This window comes from Chlorocebus sabaeus, chromosome 9 (assembly GCF_047675955.1).
Source record: "Chlorocebus sabaeus isolate Y175 chromosome 9, mChlSab1.0.hap1, whole genome shotgun sequence".
Lineage (NCBI taxonomy): Eukaryota > Metazoa > Chordata > Mammalia > Primates > Cercopithecidae > Chlorocebus > Chlorocebus sabaeus.
Window position 1 is genome coordinate 11,727,285 of NC_132912.1, and position 13,298 is coordinate 11,740,582.

Consider the following 13,298-nt stretch of genomic DNA (forward strand, 5'->3'; position numbering starts at 1 on the left):
GTAAAGTTAATAGCCCATTTAAAGTGAAAAATAACCTAAATCATACCTGGATGTCATTATCACAGAAACATAAAAACTATGTTTTGCTTCTTATATTAGGTGGTATTTTTTCTTTTAACACTATTTTTCCTTTGTTAAACATACGCGATACGCACTTGAGTATACCCAGGAAGACCGCAGAAAGAAGCAACATGGAGCAAATCAAAGAACATGGGAGATAATTTAAAGAAGCAAGAAACCAAGATAAAATCAGCATTCTTTAAGAATGTATCATCAAGGACAGGCGCGGTGGCTCACGCCTGTAATCCCAGTACTTTGGGAGGCCGAAGCGGGCAGATCACGAGGTCAGGAGATCGACATCATCCTGGCTGACATGGTAAAACCCCATCTCTATTAAATATACAGAAAAATTAGCCGGGCTTGGTGGCCAGTGCCTGTAGTCCCAGTTACTTGGGAGCCTGAGACAGGAGAATGGCATCAACCCAGGAGGCGGAACTTGCAGTGAGCCGAGATCATGCCACTGTACTCCAGCCTGGGTGACAGAGCAAGACTTCATCTCAAAAAAAAAAAAAAAAAAAAGAGAATGTATCATCCAGAAAGCATCTGCAATGGTGATTTACATGTCACCATGGTGAAAGGTAGCAAACTGCAGTGATCAGAGCTACTATCCAGCCCCTCACCATTGAGGCCAATATGCACAGAAGTGGAGAGGCTGGTAAGGAGTAGCACATTTCTGATGCTGACATCACAGATGGCAGAATGGGTTTTGGATTCCCTTTACTTCAGAGATTACTTGAACAAATGTAGTTTTGATATTAATAGCAATACTGATTGCAATTCAAATATTGAAGATTCTTTTCTTCAACCAGCATATGTTGAGCATTTATCATATGCACAGATAATAGCGCTCCACATGCCAGGAGAGTTTACATGCCATTGGAAGAGATGGTCATCACCATTAAATATTTTTAACAACAAAGGCAGTGATGAATGAAAGAACAAAACACAGGGCTAGAGCCGGATGGCTGTGAAAATGAGCTGGGAAGGGCAGGCTGTACTCTTCGAGATGCCTGATGAAATAGGCTGTGCTTCACCCGGAAAGCAGTGAGCACTCATAATACATTTTTAAGCTAGAGTGTGTGGCAGAAACATGAGTCTAAATTGTGGTAAAAGAGAAACATGAAAAATGCATTCAGCAGGTTGGCATATATAAATAGTTTCTCAAAGGGCAATAAAAGATACAGAAAGGACAAAAAAAATCAGTACACCTACAGAGCATAATAAATCTGAACACCACGCACATTTGTTTATTTACCAAACACCACATATTTACCGTGTGCTTAAATGGGGGCCATTCTAAGCACTTTACAAACGCTGCCTCCTTTAATCCACATTCACAAACTTATGAGAACTTTTGTCTGAGGTTATTAATCCAATTTTACATATGAGGAAACTGAGGCACAGGGAAACTAAGTTGCTCAAGGTCATAAGACTAGTAAGTAGTGGATTCGAGAGCTGAACTCAGGCAATCTGGTTACACAATCTATACAATACTGTCCGATAGAGCTTGCTGCAATGTGGCTATGGAGCACTTAATATGTGGCTAGAATGAGGAACTAAATTTTTTATTTTACTTAATTTTAATTATTCAACCACATGTGGCTACTGGCCACCATGCTGGAGAGTTCAGACCATATTCTTATTTAATATACGGTCCTGCTTTACTAAGAGACTCACAAGCAAGAGAGGAATGGTGCGGGGCACAGCGGCTCACGCCTGTAATCCCAAAACTTTGGGAGGCCAAGGCAGGAGGACTGCTTGAACTCAGGCATTTGAGACCAGCCTGGGCAACACAGTAAGACTTCATCTCTACCAAATATAAAAGAAAGTTAGCCAGGCACGGTGGCGCATGCCTGTAGTCCCAGCTACTTGGGAGGCCAAGGCAGGAGAATCACTTGAGCCCAGGAGTTCAAGGCTGCAGTGAGCTATGATCTCACCACTGTACCCCAGTCTGGCTGACAGAGCCTGACCTTGTCTCAAAAATTTAAAAATGGGGGAGGGGAAGGAATGGTACTTAAACAGTCCATTGCAGTCAATTTTATTCTTTAAATTTCATTTTATTTTTAATTGACAAATAATTGTATATGTTTACAAATTTAATGGTTTAAACAATTCAAAGAAAACCTTTCAAGGTCATTTCAAGTTTCAAGTAACAACTGACTGTAAAATTTACCAACTTACTTCAAAAACTCCTTTCCATAGTTAAGACAATGGTACACTGGGCCAACGAGCTAAATAAAATGGACTCAGTTTTCTTTAAAACATTATTAAACTAATTACAATCTGTACTAAATATATCTCCTCACTAAAACAAAGTCCTGACAAAACTTTTTTTAACTCTACCCACAACACACACACAATTTTGACTTCAAATATGACATATCTAAATTTAAGGAATAAATACACTGCTTATAGTTTTCCAAGTACAAATGAGGGAACACTGTTATAAAAATTAACAAACATCACTATATTGAAGCAGACTGCTATCCACAGAGCCCAGTATTCTGTTCCAGACATAAACACCTACAAACAAATGATTAGCCATCTAAGAGGTCAGAAGAGCAACATCAGCAACAGAGCAACAACAATAATAAAAATAACAAAAACATCAACAGCAGCTTACCTCTATTCCTTACAGTGTGGCAGGCACTGTGTGAGTCCCTCATACACATGATCTCACACAGCCCTTATAACACCTGGGGAAATACACACTATTATTATCTCTACTTTTTAGATAAAGAATCTAGTGCACAGGGAAGTTCCATAACTTGCTCAAGGTTACACAGCAAATGAGTGAGCAAATCCAGGATCGAGACCTCTGATTAACGCCCACGCTATTAGCTGACCACCTCTTGCTGCCTTTCCTCTTCATTAAATCACTCACATAACTGTGGATCAGCCTAGTGGTCACATGTGAAAATCTCTAAAAGCTAGTCATAACTAAGCCAAATGCACAACTTTCTAAGACTACTGTTACCTGATGTATCAAGGTGTGTGTCGGGGGGTAGTTGTGTGTGCGTGTGCGCTTGTATGCAAAGAGTAAACATAGGTAGGCATTATGAATTGACATTGTAATTCAAGAGGTTACCATAAAAAACAAAAATGGCTTCAAGAAACTAATTAGAATATGAATGTCAATGCTCTGTAAGATCTTAGAGAACATCTAATCACATAACAGACAGTAAACACCATGACACAAAGACATTCACTGACCTACCTAAAGTCATATGGTAGTAAAACTAGATCGCAGGTCTTCCAGCTCCCAAATCAATATCCCTCTCACCACATTCTAATAGCCACATCCATGTTTCACCTTAGGATATATGCTACTTCTAAATAAGACTGCCAAATCCCAGCACAGAACAAAGTACTTTGTAACAGTGTTTAAGTTATATATTTAAATGACATGCTTTTACTTCTAGTCTTACTCTTTACCACATTAGATGCCATACTAGAGAAGATCAGTTTGACTACAAGTAACAGGCCAAAAAAGTCTAAATGTAACTAAGGTTTGGTACAAATGTTCCTTAGTGTCACTGGTGTCACAAAAGACTAGCCTTCTCTATTTCTTCTACCCCATATTGCTTTTGTCCTTATGGTCACATCATGGCTGCTATAACTCCACGAACTGCACTCACATTCCAGGTAGAAAGAAGGATGTAACAGAAAAGCAGAGGTGACAACTGTCTCAGAAGGTAAAACCTTTCCAGAAATCCTCAGCAGGCTTTTGCTTACATCTTAAGAAAGAGAGTTCATTTGCTGGTTTGTTTTTTAACTGAGGGCACTAACATTCTAAACGAGAGAATGGAGATTGGGTAGACAATGAACACTGTCTCAAGCAGCCACTTCTCAAGTTCTCATTCAATAATTCTTGTCATGGTATCTTCTTTTTTGGTCAAGGGCATGAAAACTTTGTAAATCACAAAGAACTACAAACCTACAACTAAATAAATTAGATGTTATAACTTCAGTTTCATAAGCTTAAACTGTCAACATATATAGCAAAATGAGTACATTTTAAATACAACTGAAAACGATTATCCATCTACAAAATATCTGATATATCTGAAATATCTACAAAATAATCTGAAAGGGTTCATTTATGTATTTATCTGTCCATTGCTTAAGTTACTAGTTATAATATTTCGCTTATCTAAGACCATATTAAGACAATCTTAACCATCTAAAACACAACTAAAAAAACAGAATGGAAGTAGAAATGTTCAGTAAGTCAAACCAACAAATGTATTGCAATTATACATTTATTGGTCAATTTAATAAATATAATCTTCATGTATAGAATTTTTAAAGTGTAGTAATAGAAGCAAAAGCAAAATGCTAAGAGAATATAAAGAAAGAAATGATTCAATCTAACCCAGAGAAGTGAGGGGAGAACAAGTCAGGGAACATGCTTTTTGGCAGGTGTGGTACTGGAACCTGAAGGCTGATCTGATAAGGAGTGTGACTGCTGGAGAAGGAGGGAAAAAACTCACCATCCAGATGGAGCAGCACATTTGGGAAGCAGCAAGTATTCTGATGTAGCTGGCACAGAGGGTGCGTGGAGAGATTTAGTGATACAGCCAGAAATATCGCATAGGTTAAGCCCAAATTCTAGGTTTTATGGCAAATTGTTTCAGAAAGCCATTCACACAGCAGTAGAAGGGTGGCACACAGAGTTAAATGATCAGGCTTCTTCATGCATCCTCCCCCATCACCGTAAGAGGATTCTTCACGTTTGCGCACCTCCTTCACCTATTTTCTTGCCGTACGTAACAATTTGCAGTTTCCCAACACTTTGTGCCCTCTCTTACCTTCGTGACTCTTCTTTCAGGATGCTCACACAAACTCTCTTTTTCCCTACGCTAGCTAGCCTTTATGCATGCCTTCAGACTTGGCTCAGCTGACAGCATCAGTCACCTCATCGAACAATTTAATTTCTTCAGTCCTCTCATCACCAAATGAGGGAAAGTTAAGAGGGTCAGTTAAGGACCTCCCCGCTCGAGGTTCCATAACCTTGTCTATTGCAACGCCTGTCATAACACTATAATCACTGACTTTCGTCTCTGACCACTTGCATCTGAGCTCCTTGAGGATACATCTCTACACCCTTGCATCTAAGATGTGGCAAGTATTCAATATGTGTTTATTGAATAAAATGAATGGGGAGGCTACTGTCATAATCTAAAGGAAAAGTATGAAGGAATGAACATGGGAATGAAAAGGTCAGGACAGATACCAAAGCTCGTATGTCTTAATAACAAGAGAGACCTTCAAGGCCCTTATTCAAAATCTACTCTTACTTTAGAATTAATTTTAATAACCTTGGTCATCAGGTTCTCTAACTTACAAAAAGTGCAAAATGAAGAATTTGAATTATTAAGAAAAATTCAATCATATTTAGCACACTTCTGTTTAACAAGATAGAGAAACATGCACTGTTTTTCAAAAGTTTTTTAATTCAAATAAACATGAGGCTTTTAAAGGAGAAAACCAGGATCTTCAGTAACACACAGCTCTTAGGCTTACACTTACACCGTATACACATCTGAGGAGATGGTGTGGCTTTACTTTTCAGTTGGCTCAATGGTGTCTCACCTTGCCAATCTAGTGAAGCTTGGCCCTAGAGATGCAGGCCAATGAGGACATTTGGAGGGAAAACTGTGAAAGTTTGTTTTTCCAATTTGCATAGTTATCACTCATCCCATCCTTTTCCCTGGTCCACCAGGTTACATTCTCTTAACTCTGCCCATGACAGCCTCATGTCAAAACACACTAACCCACTAGACTATGTTGCCTAACTACACAAACACTTATTAGACAAGACTGTCTTAACAAACGCATGTTACACCATTCATCTATTCTTTCATTCATTTTTATAATTTCCCTCCCTCCCCAAAATACATATATATATAAATATATATATATATATATATATATATATATTTTTTTTTTTTTTTTTTTTTTTTTTTGAGACAAAGTTTCCCTCTTGTTGCCCAGGCTGGAATACAATGGTGCAATCTCAGCTCATGGCAACCTCTGCCTCCCGGGTTCAAGTGATTCTCCTGCCTCAGCCTCCCAAGTAGCTGGGGTTACAGGCATGCACCACCACACCCAGCTAATTTTGTATTTTTTTTAGTAGAGACATGGTTTCTTCATGTTCATCAGGCTGGTCTCGAACTCCCGACCTCAGGTGATCTGCCCACCTTAGCCTCCCAAAGTGCTGGGATTACAGGCATGAGCCACCACACCTGGCCCCCAAAATAATTTTTAACCATATCCTTGACTCTTACTTAGCATAAGTTTGTTTCTATCTCATACCAAGGAAAACTATTTGATAAAAACTTCTCTCAAACCATTTATTGTAGTTTTATCCCAAACTTTGATACTTCTAAGATAATTTTCTCTTCACAAATAAATTTCATACTATTTATAATATTAATATGAATACAATACTTAGAAATGCCGCATTCTCTCTATATCCATCCAAATTCATATTATATTTTAAAGAATTGATTTTTTTAAAAAACTCTCTTCTTAGGAGTCAGTGTTTTATATTTGTCTGAAAGGCTTTGTTTTTTTCAAGGAGTCTGTCAATATGAAAAATTGGTAAAATGTAACAATATTCTGCAAAAGGATAAAATAGTAAATTGGTTAATGATTAAGAACACTATAAGAAGAGGTCTGAAAAAGCTTCTAAGAAAAAAATGTATGTATATACTTCCTGCTTGTCACAAAAAAAAATTATGTCTGAAAAATTTTAAACAAAAGTCTGAGAACAAAAGCCATTCTACTATTTTAATATACTGCTACTACTACTTTAATATAAGATGTAAGTATCTTATTTAATATATAAGTATCTTTTGGTAGTATTTTTTATATCTCATGTTTCCTGTAATATATGAGATATATCTATATATGTGCATTTGAAAAGGCACAAAAATTATTATTCTTTTCCCTGGGTATATTCCAAGTAACTGTGATTGTGAATGAAAACAAAAACTAAAAAAAATTTCCAATGAAAAATTCTGACTGTAAAGGTTAAACTACATAAATCTGACATTTTCAAACAGATGGGATTTAATTAACTAATTTATATTCTCCTGAAATAGTAAAAGCAGTATTGTCTTTAGATACCTAATTGTTAGAATCCTGCTACTTAGAAACGGGAATGTAGTTTTCTATTTCAGAAAGGGAGCAGAAATAAAGTAGAAAGCAGGAGGTAAATAACTGTAAAGTATCCAAAATAATACTGCCACATTTTTAAAGGTAAATGACAACAGTCTCTCTTTTTGAGATGCATATCTGTTCAATCATTAAATACCACATTCTTCCACAAAATGGAAAAAAAAAAAAGACGAGATGCTAAGATTTCTTTCAGCTCTAATACTCTTTATATGGTTGACTATTTTATGTATCACAATTCATACTATCATGCTAAATCATTTTACATAAGACTTATGGAATCTCATAAGCTTTACTTTAAAATACAGATTATATCACATTAAAGAAAAAATATAAAAGAATCTACATTTTATATCATCTGAGTTATATGTACACTCTTCAAATCATATAAAGATAGAATGCTTAATACATGTGAATGCTTACATGTGAAAAGGCTGATATATCAATTTACCAACTGATTTTAAACCATAATTTAGTGAAACTGCCAATATAATCAACTGAGTTGATGGCCTGTGATTTTTGAAAATCAATTCCTAATTATCATTTTAGAAATGTACTATTTTAAATGCTTAAAAAGTAAAATATACAAGTCTATCTTTAAAGATGTATCTACATTAGCTCATTTAAGATCTATAAGTTAGACATGCAATTTTAAAATGTTTTCAAAAATGTATTTCAGCACATTCTAGACACATGCTATGAACATAAGACTGTTTTTAATATAAATAACATTGATTAAGCATATAATCATAAACAGAATTATTTACTAAAAAAGGCAATAAAATCTACTATTCACTGGCTAAATTCATATTTATAACTATTATATTATCAGCTATTCACACAAATAAAAATCATGTAGTTCTTATGTTCTGCCATAGGCAGAATCCTAGCTTGTTCTCTTCTGATATCTGCTATGAATATTTATATTTTAAAATTAAAAGAAATGAGGATTACAAAAATTATTCTTCAACCTCCAAAATACATAATGCAAGAGGATCTTTACAACGTGAAAAGTACTATTACAGCAGCAATGCAATAACCTCTCCTTACTCTCTGTAATAATATGCCCCTAATTTTTGTTCAAAAACAGTTAATAATGAGGCACATTAACAATTATGCCATTACCTGATCCTTTTCAGATACCATAATATATCAGAAATGCAAAAGCATACACAGAAACTCAAAACCCCTTTTTATAGCACATCCTTAGGTCGATACTTAGCAAAATCTGAGTGCCTTGAAAGTGCTTGATTGTTCATTCTGCTAATGATCCTACCTTCCTTCACTGTGGCTGCTTTTTGCCTTGATGGTGTCACCAGCTCCTTTACAATCTGCAAGACTTGAATCATTGCTAGTTAACAAGCCAAAGACTCCAGCTGCTTCCTCTAGAAATCCAACAGGTTTCATCACCAGAAGCTCATTTCTGCTTTCAGAAAGCTCAAGCACGAACACAGTTGAACTTCAGAGAAATGAATGCTTTGCCTAGCTATCCACGAAGGCTCTGAAGCAGTTAATAAGAAACAACGAAAGGATAGGCTGTATCTTCTTGAAATGATGGATTCAAAGTGATTTCAGCACATGTGAAAGCCCCATCCTCAAAGTCCAAAATGTATTACTATGCACAGCCTTAACTAGTTATAAACAAAACAAAACAAAATGTGGGTAATCTTCCGTAAATCACTAAGCAAAGTGAAAACATTTTCTCACAAAAGCCATCACAGAAAAAATAAAGTGCTCTGCTATAAATTCTCACACAGTGCATCACAGATGCTATGTGCAAGTTTTTAAGTAGTCAACCAAAATACCCTGCACTGTCGAAAGCCTTAATACTTTTTTCCAATTTCTCAAAAACCTTATATTTGAAACAGAAAATAAAATGTGGATAAAAATAAAATCTATCTTGCTAACTCTAAGCTCCCAGATTTGCATAAAAGATATGGTGCCTCAAAAATATCCTATAAATTCCTTATCCTCCTCCTCACATATACACCTCTGACATCCCAGTCCATGAATAGAAGTCTAAATTCACATGCATACTAGAAATTCCCATAAGAGTCTGTAAATTCAATGGTCTCAACATCAAGTGGCATGGACTAGATAATTTCAAAACAAGTATAATCACTAATCCTTCCATATGATTTTTAATAGCCAAGTTTTAACAAATGATGAATATTTAATACCTTCGTTATATGTTCTATTTATCCCATAGCAGCCCTTCTCAAAGTAAACCTACAGAGTTAACTAAATGAGAAAAATGATATTCAGGTGAACATGGCTAAATGCTATGTTTATTAAACTGATTCTCCACCAGCAATTTGTTCCTCTCACTGTACTGCCAATTTTCCTCTATTTTTCTTTCCTTCCCATGAATTATTTTTACATTTTTAACATACCATAAAATATTAGATCCCAGAGTAAGTCAGAGGCAGTTCCTTTGCCTTCAGACAGTTAAAGGCTTATTTGTTATTTTCCCATTTTTCAGCTGGACAACTGAGCACAGTGAATCAACCAAGGCTACAAGAAAACTGATCCAAAACTCAGCCTTCTGCTTTCTCTCCAGCAAGTGCCCTCTGTACAAATGTCTAGTTTTAAAATTCAAGGTGAAGTTTTCAGCTCTTCAGACACGACGTGCTACAACATGTACATATATATCACCCATAATGTATGCTCCATATGGGTGTTAGGTTCAGAAATCAGTGCTCCAAGCCACGACAGTAAGAAAATACTTGGAAAGGGTGGACAAAAAAGGACCACTCCCCTAATTCCCTATTATCTTTAAAGAACATGTTTGTACTCACAACCTAAATCGAAGTAAGAGTTCAGATGGGTCAAAGACCAAGTTTTAAACCTCAAGCCAAAACTGTGATCTTGAATGAATCCCTCTGAAGATGTAAATTTAAACAAATAAAGGTGGAAATCTAACTCCTCAATTCAAGTTTCCCCAATTCTTTCTGTGCCTCATCCCATTTCCTAGGGCAGTTTGGGACACGTAGTAAGTGTTAAGTATCTGCTGCCTTTGTTTTCCAATCACATTTCCAGCTCTTGAGAAATTACTTCCTCTCTTCTGGAGAAGACCTTCGGAAGGTACTGTTTTGACAGGTAACTTTCCACTAGGTTTCCTCTCTCCCAGTCTCTCTCGTTCTGCAAGGAAGGAGGTATGCAGGACAACTATTTCCTCCATACCTGGTCAGGGAAACTATTTCCTCCATACCTGGTCAGGGAAGAGAGGCATATCTAAATTCATGTCTCATATATTTCAATCACCATCTTCCTTATCTCACTGGTATTATCACTGGTTTTGAAAATGAAAATCACATAGCAATCTCTTTGAATACACTGGTTCACTACTGTCAATGCTTAGCTTCTGCTAAGCAATCAATAGCTTTTTCTTGTTTCTTTCCTCATTTTTCATCACACATTACATTAGTAAAAATATTTGATCACATACTCTGATATATATAACTGAGCTGAACTCTTTAAAATGCCAAAGTCATAGAAAACAAAGACAGACTGAGGAAATGTTACAGGTTAGAGGACAGTCGAGTCAGGATAACAAAATGCAACACAGGATCCCAGATTACATACTGGCCAAAAAGGGTTGAGGGGAAATATGGGACATTTTGGGAGAAGTGGTGAAATATGAACACAGTCTATAGATTTATCAGTTAATTTCCTGACTATGACCACTGCACTGTAGTTATGTAACAGAACATTTTGGATTTTAGGATATATACTCTAAAATAGTTAAGGGTAAATACTTCAACTCACTAACACTTCAGAAAAAAAAAAAAAAAACAATACTATTAACACAGGATGAGAAAACAAATGTCATAAAATGTTAACACTGGGGAAATCCAGGTAAAAGTATATGAGAATTGTCTATGCTATTCTTGCAACATTTTCCTAAGTCAGAAATTATTTCAAAATAAAAAATTAGATCCTGACTCACTCACTCTATGGAATGTATCAATCCAAAAGAGGCATGGTGGAGCTGTGGGACAACATAGGTAGGTCTTCTCACTTCAACATATCCCACTGGTCAATTTCCTCCATGCCATTATCTGAATGTCTAAGTTCCCCCAAAATCCTAACCCCCAAGGTGATGGTATCACGAAGCAGGGCCTTTGAGAGTTGATTAAATCATAGGGGCACAGCTTTCATTAATGGGCTTAGTGCCCTTACAAGACATAATCCAGAGAGCTGCCCTGCCTTTCCACCACGTGAGGAGAAGCCAGAAGGCGCCATCTATGAACCAGAAAGCAGGCCCCCAACAGACATTAAATCTGCCAGTGCCTTGATCTTGGACTTCCCAGCCTCCAGAACTGTAAAAAATAAATTTCTATTGTTTGTAAGCTATCCAGCTTATGATATTTCGTTAGAGCAGCCCAAATAGAATAACACAAGTACTACATCCCATTGGTTAATTTGACTGTAACTTCATAATAAGTCCTGATATCTGACAGAAAAAAAATCCTCCCTCTCTGATATTATTTGGAAATGTCCTAGCTACTTTTGGCTCTTTACCTTTCCATTCTTTCCATATAAAATTTAAAATCACCTAATAAGTTCCCTGGTAAGCCTGACTGCGATACAATTTGAATTTCATTGGTCTATATGTTAACTAGGGAGAAATGATATTTTTCTGATACAAAGTTTTCCTGTACAAAAGCATGGTATATTTCTCTATTTCTAGGTCTTCCTAATATACTTTTTAAAAATTATATGATTTTCCCTTAGCATTCTTTTTTGTTTGTTTTCGAGATAGTCTCGCTCTGTCGCCCACGCTGGAGTACAGTGGCGCGATCTCAGCTCACTGCAAGCTCCGCCTCCCGGGTTCACGCCCTTCTCCTGCCTCAGCCTCCCAAATAGCTGGGACTACCGGCGCCTGCCACCATGCCAGGCTGATTTTTTTGTATTTTTAGTAGAGACAGGGTTTCACCATGTTAGTCAGGATGGTCTCGATCTCCTGACCTCGTGATCCACCCACCTCGGCCTCCCAAAGTGCTGGGATTACAGGCGTAAACCACCACGCCCAGCTTAGAATTCTTACATATCTTTCATTAGATTTATTTCTATTTTTTCTGATACTATTGAAAATGGAGTCTCTTAATTACTTTTCACTGCTGATACATAAGCATGCAACTAACTTCTGTACATTAGTTGTTTTTTTGTTTGTTTGTTTTGCGGGGGGACAGAGTCTCCCTCTGTCAGCCAAGCTGGAGTGCAATGGCATGATCTCAGCTCACTGCAACCTCTGCCTCCTGGGTTCAAGCAATTCTCCTGCCTCAGCCTCTCGAGTAGCTGGGATTACAGGTGCCTTGCCACCACACCTAATCTTTGTATTTTTAGTAAAGACAGGGTTTCACCATGTTGGTTGGCCAAGCTGGTCTCAAACTCCTGACCTCAGGTGATCCACCAGCCTCGGCCCCCCAAATTACTGGGATTATAGATGTGAGCCACCAGGTCAAAGTGCTGAGGTTACAGGCGTGAGCCACCGTGCCTGGCCTTGTATCTTAGTACCTGTAGCTACACTGTTAACATCTTCCTTATTTCTAACAATATATCTGTAAATTCTTCTGGTTTTCTCTACCTAATAATAATATCACTTGTATTCTTTTTTTTCTTTTTTCTTTTCTGTCGCCCAGGCTGGAGTGCCATGGCACAATCCTCACTGCAATCTCTGCCTCCCAGGCTCAAGTGATCCTCCCACCTCAGCCTCCCAAGTAGCTGGGACCAGCAGCTACTCAGGGTGTGCCACCACGCACAGCTAATTTTTTATATTCTTTATAGACACAGGGTTTCACTGTGTTGCTGAGGCTGGTCTCAAACTCCTGAGCTCAAGCAATCCACCCACCTTAGCCTCCCAAAGTGCTGGGATTATAAGCATGAGCCACCATACCCAACCTCATCTGAAATGAACACTTCATTTCCTCCTTCCAATCCTTATACTTCTAATCCATTTTTCTTGTTCTACTGCACTGGCTAAGACCATCAATACAATATTTAATAGAAGTGGTTCTAACCAGCATACTTTTCTCCTTTTTTAACTTTAAAGG

The 13,298-nt window shown here is 37.2% G+C and overlaps 1 protein-coding gene across 2 annotated transcripts in view; it reads right to left on the reverse strand.

Annotated features, from left to right (window-relative positions):
• Positions 1 to 13,298, reverse strand: part of USP6NL (USP6 N-terminal like) — a 156,469-nt gene that overhangs the window by 110,120 nt on the left and 33,051 nt on the right. Inside the window, exon 1 of one of the 2 annotated variants that reach the window (XM_073018719.1) lies at positions 8,519 to 11,131. The exons of the other annotated variant lie outside the window; for it this stretch is intronic. Within the exon in view, the coding sequence (XP_072874820.1) occupies positions 8,519 to 8,591 (73 nt within the window). The 5' untranslated portion in view covers positions 8,592 to 11,131. Of the gene's footprint in view, positions 1 to 8,518; positions 11,132 to 13,298 lie in introns of those variants that run through there. 2 annotated transcript variants of the gene reach the window in all.